Source organism: Zootermopsis nevadensis, unplaced genomic scaffold (genome assembly GCF_977971745.1).
Source record: "Zootermopsis nevadensis isolate Lab colony 2312 unplaced genomic scaffold, Znev_1.0 Znev_ptg000012l, whole genome shotgun sequence".
NCBI classification, from domain to species: Eukaryota; Metazoa; Arthropoda; class Insecta; order Blattodea; family Termopsidae; genus Zootermopsis; species Zootermopsis nevadensis.
The window spans coordinates 883,105-902,138 of NW_028259144.1; the positions used below are offsets into that span (position 1 = coordinate 883,105).

General features: G+C 38.4%; 2 protein-coding genes across 10 annotated transcripts; one reads left to right on the forward strand and one right to left on the reverse strand.

Annotated features, from left to right (window-relative positions):
* Positions 1 to 118: 118 nt before the first annotated feature.
* Positions 119 to 16,356, reverse strand: Hcs (holocarboxylase synthetase-like protein). Of its 6 annotated transcripts, XM_022071273.2 has the most exons (16): positions 16,221 to 16,356; positions 15,272 to 15,476; positions 14,713 to 14,834; positions 13,931 to 14,104; positions 13,480 to 13,633; positions 12,347 to 12,457; positions 10,912 to 11,377; positions 9,029 to 9,298; positions 8,155 to 8,514; positions 6,957 to 7,299; positions 5,718 to 5,903; positions 5,292 to 5,585; positions 4,857 to 4,971; positions 3,893 to 4,106; positions 2,911 to 3,131; positions 119 to 2,152 (listed from the first exon to the last, which is right to left on the reverse strand). In XM_022071273.2, exons 2-15 carry the CDS (start codon positions 15,417 to 15,419, stop codon positions 2,954 to 2,956), a joined length of 3,135 nt encoding a protein of 1,044 aa, XP_021926965.2. In that variant the 5' UTR covers positions 15,420 to 15,476; positions 16,221 to 16,356; the 3' UTR covers positions 119 to 2,152; positions 2,911 to 2,953. The 6 variants fall into 6 exon arrangements, with proteins under 6 accessions (XP_021926965.2, XP_021926967.2, XP_021926964.2 ...); XM_022071275.2 differs by having other exon boundaries at positions 119 to 3,131; positions 9,029 to 9,253; XM_022071272.2 differs by having other exon boundaries at positions 119 to 3,131.
* Positions 16,076 to 18,826, forward strand: LOC110833337 (protein Nazo). Of its 4 annotated transcripts, none has more exons than XM_087348301.1 (4): positions 16,258 to 16,381; positions 16,517 to 16,676; positions 16,789 to 16,965; positions 17,225 to 18,826. In XM_087348301.1, the coding sequence occupies exons 3-4, from the start codon at positions 16,806 to 16,808 to the stop codon at positions 17,485 to 17,487; spliced, it is 423 nt and encodes a 140-aa protein (XP_087204427.1). In that variant the 5' UTR covers positions 16,258 to 16,381; positions 16,517 to 16,676; positions 16,789 to 16,805; the 3' UTR covers positions 17,488 to 18,826. The 4 variants fall into 4 exon arrangements, with proteins under 4 accessions (XP_021926979.1, XP_021926978.1, XP_087204427.1 ...); XM_087348300.1 differs by having other exon boundaries at positions 16,517 to 16,648; XM_022071287.2 differs by lacking the exons at positions 16,258 to 16,381; positions 16,517 to 16,676 and adding an exon at positions 16,076 to 16,201.
* The last annotated feature ends 208 nt before the right edge of the window (positions 18,827 to 19,034 follow it).

Below are 19,034 nucleotides of genomic sequence, written 5' to 3' on the forward strand. Positions count from 1 at the left end.
GGGGAAAAAATAAATTATGAAAGAGAATAAATTAATATATTTGTGGGCATGGACAAACTTTGAAAGGAAGACTGCATTTAGAAACCAATTCAGCAAAGTGAGATTTGAGACAGATCAATTCTGGGTACATTAAGAGAATTGTAAACATGTAACATGAATTTTAATGTTGCTAAAGTACTTGCTTCTAGTCCAAGTATCAAATATCATTTTAGAAACAACATTGCATAACATTTACAATACTACAGATCGCACAACTCATCATTCCTACTGTGCAAATCTGATACACACAAGAAATGTTGCTTATAATTTCTGTATGTTTAAATAGACAGATTAATTCATCTGCAACAATCACAAACATTTAGAAAAGTTTTAATATGAGGCACAATAATTTCAGAGAAGAGTTCACATAAAATAATACTCAGATTACATTGCCACATCCAAATATCATACTTTACTTCCTGAAAATGGAAAACAGGTAATTTTTCTGCTGCCAATTAGCCATTTATGTACAAAAAAGTAAAAAAATCCCCAAAATTATAATTAAATAATAATAACTCTGACAAATAATTCAACATTGTGAAACACCTTGTTAATTATATTAATATGTTTATAATGGTGTAATCTGAAGCTCTTACAATTTTAATATTTGCACAACTGACAAGACATTCAGATCAAAGAGAATTATCATTTACTTGATAAAATTTTCTAAACTTCATGTGTTATATACCTTGAAACAGAAGAATGGCTGCAAACAAACTGGAAGCGTTTGCTGCCTATTTTCAGCTACTAACACAGTATTTGCCTAGAAAGAACACAGAAATCCTAAGCCAGGATAACCTGCCTTGAGGCTGAGAATTAAATGTGGGAAATCCTGAATGTGAAGCAGGAGTGGTAACCACTTAAAAACAAAATTTGGTATTTTTTTATGTTAAGCCACTAAGAGAAATAATACATGACAAAGATGTGTGTAAATTGGCAAATTAAAGATATTTGAAAGTATGGCAGGAAAGCAAGACAAAAAGGAAGAAGACCCAATGGAAAGGCCAGACAGGCCTTGGAAGACAGCAGTTGGAACACACTATATGGATTAAAAGCTAGTCAGAGATCAGATCAGATAAATCTGTGTCATCTTAACACCATCCAGCAGAAGATGAATAAACTAACAAAAAGTCCTACTTATTTTTTAAATACAAGCTAACAGTGAGGGATGAGTAAAATTAATTACAATATGCAACATAAAATTACACTGTTACATTGAAATATATAGTTGATTTTAATGTTAGTATTCTGTTCCACAGAGGTGACGATTTAAACCCCGAAGATTGAGGAAATGGGTATACTCAAAATGTCAAAAGCAGTTTCCTACATCACAGAAGTTTCCACATAATACCAAGAAAGTCACTTAAGTGACTCCCAAATTTTCATGTCTTCTGCAGTAAGATTCTCAGTGACCTCATAATCAAAGTACAAGATACAAATATACACTTGGCCATATCACAGCACTGGACAATTAAACCTATAACATATTCTACGTAGTTTTTTGGAATGGGAATGCTACAAGTACATGTGACATTCAAGTGCAATGATCAACACTGATAAACTGCAGATATATTTCTCCTATTACTAACCCTCTCACAGCAGAATTGAAAGGTTCAACACCCTTAACATCAAAACTTATAATTTAACATGATCCTGATTCAGAATCATCCAACTCCCATCCTCGCCAGTAATTTTACTGAGATTCATCTTAATGTTATCCTCCCATATCTTTCTCATTCTTCCAAGTGGTTGTTTTCCAAGAGGTTCATCCACAAAAATTTTGTATTTTTTTTACTGCCTTCGTAACTACAAGCCAAAACCAGTGTGACCTTCTCATCTTCCTACATTCTACAAGACCTGCATAAATCACTAAGTTCCTCCCTCTTTTTGTTTAAGGATACCACTGATTTGTTCACAGCTCTGAATTATGGACAGTGAAAGGAAAGAAAACCCAAATAATTTCACTATGTAGGTAACATAAATTCTTTCCACTTCATAATTAAGCCCCAAGTGTCTTCTTCTTCTTCTATGGCTCTCTGGTCCGTATTCGGTCAATGGCATCCTCAATTCTCCTCTTCCATACCCCAAGTGGCTAATGGTGGCAAATCATAATCTGTGCATGGCATTTAAAGGTTCATTAACTAATTTTTATTTTAATTTCTTTAAACGTAAGGATCGAAGGAATGAAAACAACCAGTTAGAAGTACAATTTGCATTAACTACAAAATATTACAACAAGTGAATACTTCTATCAACAAGAGAATTATTTGGTTGTAAAAACAATGAGTTACACCACAAAATGGAAGTACTGATGCTTCTCAAATATCTTTCGTGGTTTCCAGCAGGCAAATTCAAGAACAGTACATTATAACATTTTTCACGATTCTGGGTCGCACAAGCACATTTAATCGAGTGACATTAATATCGAAGCACATGAGACAAGTCCTGAACACAAAGTATTCGCTCTATCATACAGTAGTACCACTATAACACATACAACACCTACAAAAATTTTATAAATCAATGTCTGTCAATGACAAATTTTAATTTCTTATAACTGATAAAGATTCATATCAAGAATTCAGACTCAATTTGAACTTACTGATTCAACAGAGTGGCAGGCTTATACCCATCATACAAGCTGTCTTTACACAAATTCTGCTGTTATTTTTTAAGCCAGTTGTGTCCTCACTTCAAACTCAGAACTTGGCAAAAATCCAAGAAGCCACAAGAGCACATATTACATTTTCCCCATATTTTGTTTATTATTTCAGCTAAAGAACACACGTGAAGACTAGAAACCATCTAGAAATAATTGCTGTACAAACCTTATATTACGTGGTCTTGTCATATAACAAGTCTTCAACATACCCGATATCCAGTGTACCTTCTGGCAAGCATTGGGCTGTAAAGTCTACTTCACACTGGGTGCAACGAGGCCTCGCAGCATGTCAAATGAATTACCATCAGGGTGCACGCTGAAAGGCATTCCGTCCTGACCACGAACTCTCAGGAAGCCAAAGTCGTCTACGCCGATTACCGTAGCCCTCTGACTTGATCCTCTTGGTCCCACGACTGTAATTTCAGCATCACTGCAGACAAAAGATTTCTTAATGTGTGCTTTCTTTCAAGCCAAGGCACATCACAGTAACTAATAATATGTTCACCACAGTTGGCTTACTTTCCACTTCGATTACTTATTTTTAAGTTAATTAATTTCCAAAGATAGCTGTCTTCTGGGTTTTAGCACTATGTAGTCTGATAAAGTTTACCAATGTTTCAGATGTCCTTGATGCCTCCATCATCAGGTCAATGAGTACTCATCACCCAGAAGACAAGTCATCTTCATACCAACAAACACATGAACCCAAATCCCAATTAATTTTACAGTATCGTTAACCTGTACAATACATGTTGCAGCACACTGATCAGTGCTCTTGCCTTGTATTCAGGAGATTATGGGTTCAAATCTTGACCTGAGAAGTGCCATATTGAGATTTGTTTATAGTTTTCCTCAGTCCCTCAAGGTAAATGCTGGGACAGTATCTTAAAAACACTTCCTTTGACAGGATTCATATTTCGTAATCATCAAAAAATTTGTCACAACAGTTAAAAAGCATCGTTAAATAAACCAATGAGCCTGTACTGTTCAAACATGTAAACTAAGTAGTTTATTACGGTTTAAATATGGTTGTATGGCATTGCAACCGATGAGACCAACATCAACATTATCTTTATCAATGTGAGAACATCGAACTCGTTTGCTTATTAAACTTCAGTTTTCAAAACTGAAACATGATCCTCTGTGACACAGTTAACAGAAATCAGTTCCATGGAAATTGTCTTGGCAGACCTGTGAAGCCAGTAACTGTAGTAGAGGTCCAGCACTTGCCGCACATGACCCATCTGGACAGCATTCAAGAGCCCCTCAAGCTGTGTGAACGTGATTGAAAGCAACTTCTCACAGGACAGTGGTGCCAGCTTCTCATTTGTCGTGGAACTGAGTTGCACAATCATCTCGTTGATACATGTCGTAGGTGCTTGATTGTTGAGGTTAACTCCAAGACCTGAAATGACAATGTAAAATCAACTGTCTGTACAAAACTTCACATCGTAGCTAATAAAAACAGGATTAAAGATGTTACTTAAAATGAGCAGAAGTTGACAGGTAGGACGAATTTGAGCATAAAGTAAGGGACATTTATTTTGTGGAGAGATATATTTCTGAGACAAGTGTAAACACAAGGAAGATAACTGGAACACAGCAAGAATAAAGATCAGTCAAGAGAGCCTTTCCATTATTCTGGCCTTCAAACAACAGAGATGACTTAATGTTTATCGCTTTCCTAAAGTGAATGCTTATATAAGTGAAGAGAAAAATCTGACTTAGTTCACAATGCACAGACCAGGCCTTGTCTTATCCTATGAACACTTAAGTCCTGCTACATAGAGAAAAAATTAAGACGTCTTAATGGCACAATAACATTGGTCACCATTATTATACCACTTCATCAGAGCAATAGCTTTGTCAGTTTCAACAATAGCCATACAAATACACCAACATTTGTGTTAAATTGACACATATTTTAATGCTACAATCCACATGAATAAAACCCACCAATTCATAGACAAGTGGGCAATTGTTAACATGATGTATGTTATACGGAATATTCTAAAAGTGATGTTTATACACAAACATTCCTAAAATGTGGTAATAGAACTTTGACAGTCTGAAATGTCTTGAATTTCAACAATAAGATAAAAGTATGAGAAACTACAGATGTAAAACACAGAACAATGAACACATAATAACTTACCAACATTACAAACGACGAACGTTTTTTCTGGGGTACTGTTCACAATGACGCCACCCAGCTTTGCTGATCGGCCAGCATAGATGTCATTGGGCCACTTAAGACGCAAGTCCAGATCCTATACAAAGCCACAAACCACAAGCCAAAGATATACAAAATGAAAGTTTCTGATACCACTCACTACAATATCAGAATATAACGATGAAGAATGAAATGAAAGACATGTTGCACCATGCAGTCTGGTAGAAATTGACCAGTGTTTCACAAATGCTTACTGCCTCTATCATCAGGGTGATGATGATGATGATGATGGAGGCAGTAAGCACCTCTGAAATGTCAGTTCATTTCTAAAAGCATCCAAGACGACAGTCATGTTTAAGTAAGAATGAAGTTTCAAGTCTGGTGTGAACTTGAGTAAAAATGAAAACATGGTCACACCTGGTAACCTGGCAGGTTGCAGACGGCTGAAACGACAGCAAGAGCCACGACATGTTGCAGCAGAGGCGCGTGCTGCCCGAGGTACGACGCGAGAGGAACGTGCAGTTGTACTGAGAACATGGCAGACCCTTCAGGACTGAGCCACATATTTCCACCGCGCCCCACTCCGCTCGTCTGCTGGCGGGGCACAACAACCAGTCCGTGCTGCAGTGAGACCCCCGACAGCACATTCATGGAACTGGTCATCACATCCGAGTAAATCACCAGGCGACCCAACACCTCTGACTGGAGATTCTGAACAAGGACACAAATCTTCATATTCACACATGTAGTTCCTCAAATGTGTCACTTTCAACCACATACTGACAAGGAGATGAGGAAATCTGATAGCATAAATTTAACGATTATCTGTTAGTGAGTGTGTACCTCAAAGTATTCTATAGTGGAGAAGTTGGCAGGGCAGGCATGGACAAGAACAGGCATGAAGTTGGCAGTGGCTTTGGGAGGCTCAACCCCCTTGGCAGTGCAGAACTGTAGACTCATCTGAGAATTCTTGAGGATGTTATCTCCCTCCAGGCGATCATGAAGATGCTGGAGAAACTCCAACTTTGTCTGCAGGTAACACAAAGAAGACAAATATTTCCAGATTCATACAAATACCACTTACACTTTCCCCCCACCCCCTAAATACTACATTAAAATTCCCAGTGCACATTAAAATTTTATGTCACTAATTCCTCATCTACGCAGTTGACAAATATTCAGGCACTCCTCTTACTTATGAATCAGAAGTGTCACAACCATCACCACACAGTTCTCACATGGACATCATTAATAACAAAGCATTAAGAGCCTAGTAAATGTATGAACAGCGTAACAATTCTGGCATATTCACCAGAAATTGACCTTTGAAATAGTGTGTGTAACAGAGATATTTGATGCCAATGAACTTTAAGCTGGCAAGATGTCCACCACCTGTCTGTCTGGGCTGTAACATTATCATGGTTATTTTCTTATAAGGTTTCGGGTCTGGCAAGCATGTTTTTTTTTCCTTTTCCACACACAGACATACATGTATGTCTTCATGTAAAGTGTCCATTATTGTTTCCAAATATGAACCAAAATAGGAATGTGATGACAAATTTTAGTAAACTCCCCTTCCCCCCTGCAGTAACAAATTTCATGAAAATCCAATCAGTAATTCCGGAGTTGTTACGTGTGGGTGGACAGACAGACATGCAGAGCAATGTTTGTAGGAGCATTTTTGCAACCGAGCCTAAAAACAATGCAGTAGCACCACATCCATGACAAGTTCAAACTTGGAAGACAGTCCACGCTTTCACTAAACCAAACCCTTAAAGCTTCTAATTTTAAGAATGAAATTTCTTATGTCTCTTCACAAATAAAACTTTTCTTTCTTCAATACTGTCATGTCATATGACCTCTTTAAGATAGGGAGGCAAAACCCCTTTGTATGAACTGAATATGTTCTCAACACACACGTATATAAAACATTAATGCTCATTTGCTTTATAAAAGAAGAAAAAAGGAAGATGAGAATAAAGAAGAAGAAGCTGAGGAAAACTGGAAACAGATGGTAGGAGCACAGCTGTAGGAGTAAATGTACACCTCCTGTTCCCAGAAACAAACCAAATTAACTCTAACCTCATGCCTGCCAAGAAAGTAACCCGGAGTGTAAGTAGGAATCTTCTGACTGGTGGTGCACTGCATGCCGAGATGAGTGGACAACAGGTCCTGTATGATCTCCAGACGAGCTGTGTCGCTTTCCTTCAGCGCTGTAAACTTGCTCTCTTCGTCTTCATACTGTATGGGATCTACTTCAAGATGCACCTGTGAGAACACAACCTTGCCATGCCCACCACTGACCACTGCGAGCAACAATGATGGAGTATGCCACGTCTCCTCTGCTCCCAGCACCTGGACCTGTAGCGTGTGCGGCTTGTCGTCCCCATCCAAGACTTGCACTGAAGAGGGAGGCTGTGGAGCTCTGTAATATTGGTCAATTTACATTAGTTCCAGATAAAGTCAGCAGTAAATAATCCAAATGCAACAAGAGCAAGGTAGAACAGAACTGGACAAGGGTACATTCTACTTGAAGACCACTGTCTTCTAGGAAGCAGCACCAGGTATTCTGATAGATATTGACCCATCATTACCCTAATGATAAAGGCAGTATGATCCTCTGTAAGGAAATACTCTGCACATATGAATGCCAAAGGTTCATCAGTGTTAACAAAACCCTATCCTGAGCCAATTCCACTCATTTCACATCTTCACAAATAAGACCGACTTTAATATTACTCTCACGTCTATGTCTATTCCCTTAGGTGGTCTTCCACAAAAATGTTTTATGCATTTCTTCTTTCTTTATCATTTCCTGTCAATCTCATCATTCTTCATGCAACTAAAAAAAACTCAATAGAACGGAGTCTTTAATTGCAGATAGTTACTCAGCTAGTCAAAAAATACTTGCCTTCTATGGAATCCTAATGTTCATTACTGTGTTCTGAACACCATATACTATGCCAAATTAATGAAGTCCACAGTCTTGCAAATTATTTCTTTAAAATTAAACTTAATATTATCCTCCAAATCATGCCTAGTTCTCTCAACTTACTTTTTTCCTTCTGGTTTTATAAGAATATTTCGCCTCTCCCTTGCATGCTACATAATCCTAAAAATATCAGGTGCAGAATACAAAATCTGAGATACTAAATACATCACATTTTCCAATTTCATCAGCTTGATACACCAACATGTTTAGCATTGTTCATAAAGCTTTAAGAAGACTGATCTCACCAAAATCCTGATGGCTACACCAGTCAATTGAATATCAGCGTACCTGGTATTACAGCTTGGCTGCGGAGGTTCCACTACATTTTCAGGCTCACGAGGGGAAAATCTTGTTCGCGCAGGTGATGCCTGGTAGCAGAAGATGTGGTGCATCATTTGAACCTGCTTCCAACGTCCATAAGAGAAGCGAACGAGTTCACGCTCCCTCACCTCTGCCGTTCGGAATGTTGGAAGGATCAGATGTAGGAAGTCAGAGCACATGCACAAAATATGCCCTCCATTTAGCAAGTAGTTCACGAATGTCGGTGCCAGGACATCTGCAACTGTACCGCATACAACCAGCAGTACAGTGTTGTCAGACCACGGCGAAGACAGCAGTGTAGACTTGCTTACTGTGTAAATTGTATACCTGTAACAAATTATTCTGATTCTCTAAAAGTCTAAAATGATGGTTAATTTGATAAATAAGTATTGCATTATACATTGTGCAAATGAAGAATTTATTGGTATGGAAATGTTGTGCTCAGACTGTATCTGGTCCACTGGATTAAATGTTTAGTGGCCCACTAAATTAAACGTTTCGTGTGTCCCACAGCTAAACATTCTATGTGGCCCACTGGACCAAATGTATGTCCATCCATGTAGCCATGCACCTGGTCGTGACAGACCTGCTGCTTGGTTCATACGACTGATCATCCCTCTGGCATTTTGCATAAAACAAAACACCCACAATTTCACATATTCTATGATTATTGCACACAAGTTTTTCTTGAGTAAAATACAGACTGCAATGGAGAATTAATCTGCATTTACAGCATATTAAAATATTTGTTTGTAAATTTGTGACAGTAAGACATATCAGCATTATAGCATCCAAATTGAAAGTGTCTGTTCCTAAAATTAAAGCAGGAGGGTTTACTCACTTGTGTCTCTGCAGGGTAGAGTGGATGACAGTTTTCACATTCTCCAGCGCAACACTGCTCTCCGAGTAGACAAGCACATTTGGTGGCTTCATACTGGTGGAAAAAGTCATCTTCTGCTTTCCTGGTCTCCTGACGGCAAGCATTGGGTCAACGCATGACGGCACTCCAACCTCTTGGTTCAGAACTGCCTTTGCGCCACCAGTATGTGATGTCACAGACACCGTGCTAGCAGAACCCAGTGAACAGAATGAGTCGCTGCTCTTCGACTCCCTGGTAAAGGCAACCAATCAACACCCAACACTCGCCTAAATATCTTAGCTAGAAGGAGAGACTGTGGATGATGGTCAACAAACATTACAAACACCTATTTATACATCACTTAACTGTGTAATATTCACCACTGAAATGATTTATCTACAACAATATTGATGCTAATAAAGAAATTAAACTATTACAGCTGATAAGAGAAAGACCCAAAGGAAAATTAAAAATCAGTATCTAGACTAGGAGAATGAAAATATTAACTAATTTATGTTGTTATTTTAATGATGCTGTCAAAAGCTGTGAATATATGGAGTTGAATGATGCTTATGTTATCAGGTAAATCACTCAATCAGTTGGGTCCATTCAAAAAAGCTGACCTGTTGTTGTCCAGGGACTGAAATTAGTCTTCTCCAATTGACCCAACTGATTATGTTGTTAACCTGATGACAGAAGCACAGTCAGCTTCTGAAACACCGCGTGGTTTATTAAACTACGACAAAGGACAATGTCTAATAATATACAGGTAACCCTCGATTTACGATGGGGAATCGTTCCTGGACAAACCGGAGTAAATTGAAACTCTTTTTATAATGTAAATCAATGGGAAGTCAATGACATGCGTTCCCGGCACCCAAACATTGACAAGTGACATGACATTATATTTAAAGTTCTGAAATAACATAAATAAAATAAAAGGTATTTAAAAAATACATTTTATACACTTACAATCGGCAATTCTTTGGTCCCCGCAATTGATGTGTACAGTCATTCCTGCTGTTATGCGATAGTTGCATTCATGTAAGATGCCGACCTATAGAAAATCGCGTAGTAAAAATAACCCCGGTACCTCCGAAGAGATTAAATTAGTCCTTTGAAAGTTTAAAGCGCCAGGAATGAAACTGCATAAGAGCACACTTGCATATGCAAAAGTTTCCATTCAACAAACAGCTTTTACCGATTCATCGATCTCATTGGGGCAAATTCGCATTAATGAAACATACGTAATTGCAGAGATGACTGTATTCATAATTTTTATTCAAAATCAGCGATGTAAGAATTATGATTTAGTATGATAATCAGTACGAAAAACATTGTAAAACGCTATAAATAATAGTAAAATATATTTTTTCCACTTTTTGACTTGCTGGTTTCAAAAGCGGCGTTATTCTGAATTGGAGCAAATCAAGGGTTACCTGTACATCACTTCAATGATGCAACTTAAAAAAAAACCTTTACACTAAGATTACACATTCCTGTCTTCAATGATGCTGCTGTCAAACAAGAAGCCAAATAAAAATTCCATGCTGATGCCATGCTACAATATCACACTCTACACAAAACGATCCCAACAGAAGTAGCATGTTAATGAATTTGGTTCTTCCAAAAATGACAGGTGCTAGACAACATCAAGAATAGAAGTAAGAAAAGGGAAAAACAAAAAGAAAAGAATGTAGGGAAATAGAAGAGATTGGAGACATTCTCTCCAATGACCTAAATAGAACAGAAATGATGCTAGAAGAAAAAGGTTCCATTAAAGCTGAGAATTTATTGGCCATCTAAGTAACTATCAGTTTCTCCAGGAAGGTCCTGGATCATGGAGTTAGTACTCCAGTAGTCACCTTGGTGATGTGGGCTGTTCGCTGAGCTCCTCTTCTGGAATAGCACTTGGCCCATTCTTTGCAGCTACGTCACTCCCAACGGCATGGCTCAAATTGTCCAATTCCTCTGTCAGGCTGTGGAAAGAGTCTACACTCTTATCTTCATGCGGAGCGATGGCTGAAGGAACAACTTCTGGCAAACCAGTAGTCATCTTCTCTTCAGACACTGACTTCACAGTCAAGCTACTGCTTGTGTCCGTGAGCGTGAGATCAGTTTCTAACTGTGATGGAACTGGGATGGCAGTGAGGGGGGTTAAAGTGAGGGGCTGTGAGCCAACAACCAATGAGTGTCCACCAACACGTATCTCCTCCTGACTAGAAGCTGCCTTCTCTGCTGCTTGAGTAAGGCTCTGGAGAAGTTGAATGCGTGTGCGCCACTGCACCAGTGACATCTGGACACTTATTCTTCTCTCTGACATAACACTGACTGCAAACAAATGTAAAAATCATTTCTCACTGATATATTCACTGTCAGAAATTCCTCAATGATCATCAGAGACATCCCATACAAAATCAAAACTATATAAAAAAAATTACTCTAGTAAATATCAACACAGACATTAAGAGATCTGAGTGGATTACAAGCAAAGGGATGGAGCTTCTATAGAATATTAAGAAATTTAAACAAAAAACAAAAAACGATCGAGTCTGAAACCAGAACATTATAAGAGAATTTTCTCAAAATAAGGACATGCAGTGGTAAAGCAAAGCTGTCCCCAGTACATGCCACTCTGTAAGAAGCATAGCTCGTACTCATTCTGGACACTGGAATTACATGGGGCTGAGCGGTCAGCATCACACCCCAGCCACGCATTACCTCTGGTACCCAATGGATTCGAGGGTGGGTGGGCCCGAGTTTATCTGGATGCTGAGGCTAGAAGAAAAACCCTCTGCCCCTACTGGGGATTAAACCCTAGTCATCCAGTTCATGGGCAAAAACACCATATAGACTGACATGCAGTGGAATAGACGAGACAAACGAGAAGATGGCCACATTAACAAATGTGTACCAATGTTACAGCTGAGTGGTTAACACTCCAATTTGTATTCAGGATGTCCTGGTCTCAAACGCTGACACTGAAGCCAGCCATTCTGACTGACAAACTTTGTGGTTTCCTTCAGTTTGTGTAGGCAAATGCAGAGAAAGTATTTTTCACAGAACACAAATGCTTCTTTTCACTTCCCTTCCAATTCTAAACAAGCCCTATAAAAAGGCATCATTAAATGAAACTCAGCACTCTGATGATAGAGACAGTATGGACCTATGAAATTTTGGTAAATTTCCACTAGACTACACAGCACTCCAACCCAGATAACAGCCATCTTTTGACTGACTGCCACGAAAACCTAAAATCCTAAATCAAACATCAATCAGTCAATCTCAATGAGAATTTACCTAGACTAGGAACCTCCTGTTGCAGTGACTTGTCTTGTGTTGCATTAGACTGGGTGATCGGTAATGAGCCAGCATTCAACATCAGGCATGGCCGACCTTCCACACACACAGCTGCAACACAATTTTACGCTGTGATCTGAGCAACTTCTCAAAACATCCACATACAATTACACACAACTATTGTTGAGGCTAATGTCTGGCCTGTACCTACCAACTAGCCCATTTCTGCGATGGAGACATATGTGAGACCGACTACACTGAAATGCAAACCATATGATGGCCGGCATCGGTAATCTGGCCATGAACCGTGGTAAGGGCTTGGTGTTCCTCATATTCACCAAGTTTTACCTTTGTTACAGGTGAGAGAAAGAAAGGACCTGGTCTTGAACCTGATGCCTTTGGCCCCTTACCCCCAGGTCACTAATTCCCAATAGGTTGAAAATTAATACAAAACCATCATCTCAGCTGAACTGTATGACTCTTTACAATGCTAAAACACGAAGTAACAATGTTCCTGTCAGAAATGCCATTGCTCAGCTACTCCATACGTAGGACCAGTCTTCATTCCATGGCAGTCCATGTAGAATGTAACAAGTTGTCTATTTTCCCTCCCAGTAAATATTCCGCTGATGCTGCAAACTCATCTGTCATTGCCGCTGAAATCTGTGATAAGCCTGAACACCCAAATTCAGTTTCAAAGTCAGTGCATAAAAGAGCTTTACACTGAAACAGACCTATCAATTTTTTTGTTCAACTGCATTGTACCCCCAAGACTTCACTTAATTCTTATATATTTCGAGGTGTTTGAATGTTGACATATTTATAAATGATATTACAAGTTTGTACTAGATTTCAGTTCTTCACTCTGAAGGAATATAAGGGGTAGGACATGAAATATTAAGCACCTCCAAATTCACTGTTGACCTCATCTTCACATGGTGTACACTAGATGCAGTACTCATGACCACAGCTGTACATCTGTAGTAGAGAAAATGCCACTACCAAAATTTACATTAGTAGAAATAATTATAACGTCATATCTTGGCAGTAACCGAGCTTTAGACACATGAACCACGTACTGATTATCAAACGTGACAAAAGAATAAAATCCTCAGTGACAATCCTCTACTCACACTCAATGCGAACGAGCTCCATACCATCATCTATGGACAGCTTTCCTGTCATGAATCTGCTTCCCAGATTTGCCAGATGTTCCACATCTGTCTCAAGAATGAGACCAAAGTAGTCACTTGCAAGCCACACCTGAGGCAAGCCAAATTGCTCCAACTGTAGACAATACCACAATTGTAACATTAATACCAACACAGAAGTATGGCAAAAACAAACCCATCTTTGGAACCCTCTCAGATTAAAGCTAATAATTACCTTTACATCTCTCTTGTTCCTACATAACCCCTTAAGTTAAAATGGTGTAACTAAATAAAACATAATTTTTACAGAAATACCTTAACATCATTAGCCATAATGCTAATCTGTATTCTTGCATCTTCCATGCTCTCAACACCAGAAACAAAAACAGAATGTGGAAACTTCTAGAACACCAAGAATCTGTAAGGGACTTGCTTTGCAATAATTGGCATCCCTGATGCTGGTGGCCTTCATGTAGTCTGCCTCAATAAGAATATGCAGCTTGTGTTCATCACACAGCTCCACTTTGCTTGATCCTCCATTCACCTCGATTGGAAACGTGCACCTTTCTGTGCCGAAGCTGATCCAACGTGTCACATCAACCCTTTGCTGGAAAAGCAAGAATATTACAGGAGCAAGGACACGCACTCCAAGAGCTCTCTTTGTAATCGCCATCCTTTCTTCATTGGTGAAGCTAAACCCAGTTTCAGTACACACTCATTTAGAGGGTAATAGTTTTGAAACAGAAAACCACATAACTATAAAAAAAACCTAAATAATTAACTATATGGTGCACAATTTTCTTAAGAAGCTAACATATTCAGCTAATCAAGAAACTCCACCTCTTATTAAACATAAAGGTTCATTATCATGAAGACACCATCATCCTCCATTACAATGCCAAGTAGGCTCATAGCTAAATATCAATCTTTCTGAGAAACAACAATGCTTCCATGTTCAAGGCTAAAGATGGAGGCAAAGATATATACCTATGAGTATGCAAGGCATCACAACCCAGAAAAACATCATCATCTTTACCATTGTAACAACTTGAATCATTCATTATTGTGTTCAGGGAAGCTCATCAATGTACCATATCCTGAGTTACATAAATCCAGTTCATACCTTTACATCATGTTCCTTCAATATTCAACTTAATATTACCCTTTCATCTACGCCTAAGTATTGCTAAGGAACCGCTATCGGCATCAACGTACCTGAGGAAACACTGAACAGGCACGCTTATTATCAGAGTACCATAAGAGGTCTCCCACTCGAGCTTCAGACTTGTTGATACAGCTACTGGAACTCACCCCCACTATTTGGAGGCCCACACTTCCTACACACATGATTGAACACATGTTCACTGGACTGGTAAGAATGAGACCAAACTTTGGGAGATGTGTAGAAGGTGGTGCAACATATATTAAAGTTGTGTGTCGACATATATTATGATGTACAGTACACAGGTCAATTTAACCTTGACATGAAGAGGGTATGGCTGCCCTGGATCAATGCAGTGAATACTTTTAAAGAACACACTCTCTGCATTGTATTTCAAATGGTGATCTTACAACACTCTCTGCCCTTATACTATACTGCCTGTATCTGACTACATTGGCTACATTTGACATCAGTATCTTTAAAATAAGTGCCAGGGTAGTACTGAGATACTCAAAAAAGTACTGGAGTACAGCCCTGTCTGAAGTGTACAGAGATTTGAAATTTTGACAACATCATCATTATTCTTCTATGACTCTATGGTTGATGGTTCACCTTCAGAATCTGTAGGTGCTGGATCAGGTTCCTTGTACAGCACCAAACTGCCACTACATGTCAGAAGTTGTGTAATCTTCTCCCTCATCAAGCTCAGGCGCCAGGACTGCACCCAGGTGGCAGCCATGTAGAATAATGTCAACAACATGATGTGTCTGGTAGAAATGTCCAGCACAACCAGTACAATGAGCTATTTCATTGCCTGCTGCAATGTGAAGGTCACAACTGCAGTTAATCAAGTAAACTCAGCTCCACCTAATCCAACAATAGTAGGTTTCCTCTGTTTATCAATACCAGCCCCATTCAAATTACTGTCATCCTCCTTTTCAACCAAACAGGAAAAAAAAAGGGGGAGGGATAAACATTTCAAAAGAAAACAAAAATTTAATACCTTAAAATGTGTCAAATCGTTGTTTCATATACAAAAGTTGCAGTTTTATCCTCAAACCTGCTACATAATTAGCAACAACCTTTATCATTTGCTATAAAAACACCAATTCCCCGAATTCTACGTTATATTTAAACAAAATATTATAATTATTAATAGATAATAAAGGCATCTACACAATACGAATGCTGTCACTTCTATTAACCCATCTTGGCATCACAGAATTAGTCATTTCTCTACAAATCCTTATATAATGTGAGTTAGGAAAATATATAAATAATAAAAGTGCACGTACTGTCCAGATTTATGCAACCCCATAACTTAAAATTAACAGGACGCCGCTCCTAGATAGCCAATCCTGTCGATTCTTCCGGTGGAATAGTTCGTTTTGTTACTGGATCTGGTATCGTGGTATTTCTAGGTTACATTGAAACAACGAATATTAAATATCGTTGGAGTCTTGGGATTACCCGTTGCAATAAGTGCACGTTATGATCAGAAAGTTGTATGCTTCAACTGTTGAGTAAAGACAAATTAAGAGTGTAACACCACTTTCATTACCTGTGTTATATAGATAAATGTGGTCAGCTACAAGATTAATTATAGTTGTTGTCAGCTCACTCTACTTGTTGATTAGATTACATTATCCTAGCTTAGGGTGACTGAAAGCACACCTCAGCTTTCCTATACAAGAATCAGATAAATTGTGCAGTGGCTCAGCAGTAAGCATGGTTACTTATAAGAATGGCGTTGGCAGCACCTAGAGCCCGGCTAAAAAAATTGTAGCCGCCAACATAACAATAGTATTACTAGTATTATTAATAACCTTTGGGTTAGACAAACTTTGGTTAGGATAGTTTTAGGTTAGGTTGGCGGCCTCCGGTACATAGTCCGCACAGGCAACCATACTTTGCGTGCCTTATGTTACTAGAATGAAGGTTTCAGCTCAACTGTTCGAAGAAGAAAATAGAATTTTTTTTAGTCTTTCAGTAAGCACAAAGCTGGTTTCTGAAATTAGTTAAGTTTTGGCTCTGGTTTGATGTATAGAAAACTTGAGGTTAGATTGTGTAGAAGTTGGTCCATAATCTGTTAGTTTTACTAATAGATTTATGTCATGTTAAATTTACAGTTCGCTAGTGTTCCAAAATGCCACTAAACTCAAGAGAGCTTCTTAATGTTGTGGCACAGCTAACAGATGACAGACATGTTCGTGCCACCATGAATGAATCATTGAAGGGTGGCTGTATTGCTGCCACCACAACAGTACTTGGAGGATTGGTGATGGGTCCAGCTGGATTGGCATTTGGTTTGTAGTATTCTATTCAGAAGTTGTACATTTCAGTAAGCTTGTCAAATAGACAACAGTTCATTTGTGGTGCATTTAATGATAAAACACCCGAATATGAGGCAGAAGTGCTGACCACTTTGCTGTTATGTTCAGTACCAATGTTTTCATTTCCCCTAAATATTACTAGCACACAAAATCCATCATTATGCTATTTTCTTCTGTTGTATGCATCAAGGGGTTGTCAACTGCTGAGTTGAAAGTAATTCACTGTTTACAGGGGGGGTTGTTGGAGGATGTATAGCCGCTATATTAAGCAAGGACAAGTTCAAGTCAGTACCACAGATCATCATGTATGACATGACAGACAACCAGCGTGAAAGGCTTGCTGCATCTGTTGCTACGGTGATCGCAGATTTTCGTGTGGAGGACATAGCACTGCTGGTTCCAATGCTGCTGAACAGTCCAGGTGCCAAAGAGGCTGTTCTGAGATCAGTCTTCACATTTCTACAGAATGAGATGCAGCTACAAATTGTGGACTGATAGAATGAATATTAAGACATGACCAGAATTTGTGATACCTAATAGTAATAGTATCTAAGAGTTGCTTGGGAAGAAAGAGAAAGTTCTATGGAGCCCTAATGTATTGATCATTATTGCTTCACGATCCAGACATACAGGCTGGCCAAACAGCTTATAAAAACTAAATAAGAGAGCTATATATTTAACAGCTCATTCTGTATGGAAGGAATGCTGATCACATGATATATTTGCCAAACATGACATGCTAATAGGAAACATAGACATGCATGTTTTCCTTGTTTATTTTGTATCCCCCTTCCCCCCTTTTTAAGCTCAAGTTAATACCTTTGTATTAATAGAATATAAAAAGGGAATAATTTTGACAAAATCAAGATAATATAAAATATATTTCTATTTACAGGTCTTTTTACAAAATTTTGGCCACATAACTTGTATTTGTTTGTAATCATTCTTATATTTCTATCAGTTTTCACAGTATGAAATTGCGTTTAACATAAATCTTATTTTCACATAAGTGGAGCATAAGAAATTTAGTCAGTTACGTATCGGGCCAGACATGATTCTGCTTGTCCAACTTGAGAGTCTTCATACATTATGAATCAGTGGATGCCACTGTGACAAAAAAAACTTAAAATATCGGAAAGAATGGCGGCTTCTTTTGCTAAACTCACCCTTGCAGAATGCTGATATAATGATTAAACTTAAAAGAGTAATAGCATAAATTTAGGTATGTATCTTAAGTTTAAAAAATATTGAAGATTTCTGTCTTCTGGGTTGTTGCGCTGTGTAGTCTGGTCGATGTTAACCAACGTTTCAGAGGTCATACTGCCTCCGTCATCCGGGCGATTCATCGCCCGGATGACAGAAATCTTCATACTCACCGCTGTGAGAACCTCAAGTCTTACATTAAAAAATATTGTTTTACTATGAAGTGCTTTATGCATTCATATTGACAGTGGTCTCCCATGTGTAGAAGCCTATAAGTAACTACTGGCATTGAAGTCTGGTGTGATGTAAAGTAGCTGACCATTTATAATGCAACATATTTGTGTAATTAGGAAAGACAGTTTTACAGACATAGAGAAGAAGGTTTGACACGAGAAGTTATATAGCACTCGCAATAACTGTTTTTATCTCATATTAGAAACTTATAGAAAAACTTTGTTTATATGTGTGTGCCTGCACATATGGTCTTTTTTTTATTCATATTTGGAAATACAAGTATGAAATTATTAGCAAAAAAGAGTAATTTGTTAAAATAAAATGTATGAAGGAATTTTTGTTATGTATATATAAAATGGAGAATAATTATACATTTAATAAAAGAATTAGCTCACAATGTTGATTATTTTAATAAGGTCCTGAATTGCTGTATTTCAAACAGGTTTCCTGTTTCTGAAAGACAGCACTGTATCATTCTCAAATGCACTGAAGTAAACCTGTTCCACAACATGCCATAAAGGCACTTGACCTCAGCACTAGATGGGGTGAGTGGTCAGTGACATTCCTCAGCCACACTCTACCCCTGCTGCCCACTGGATAGGAGT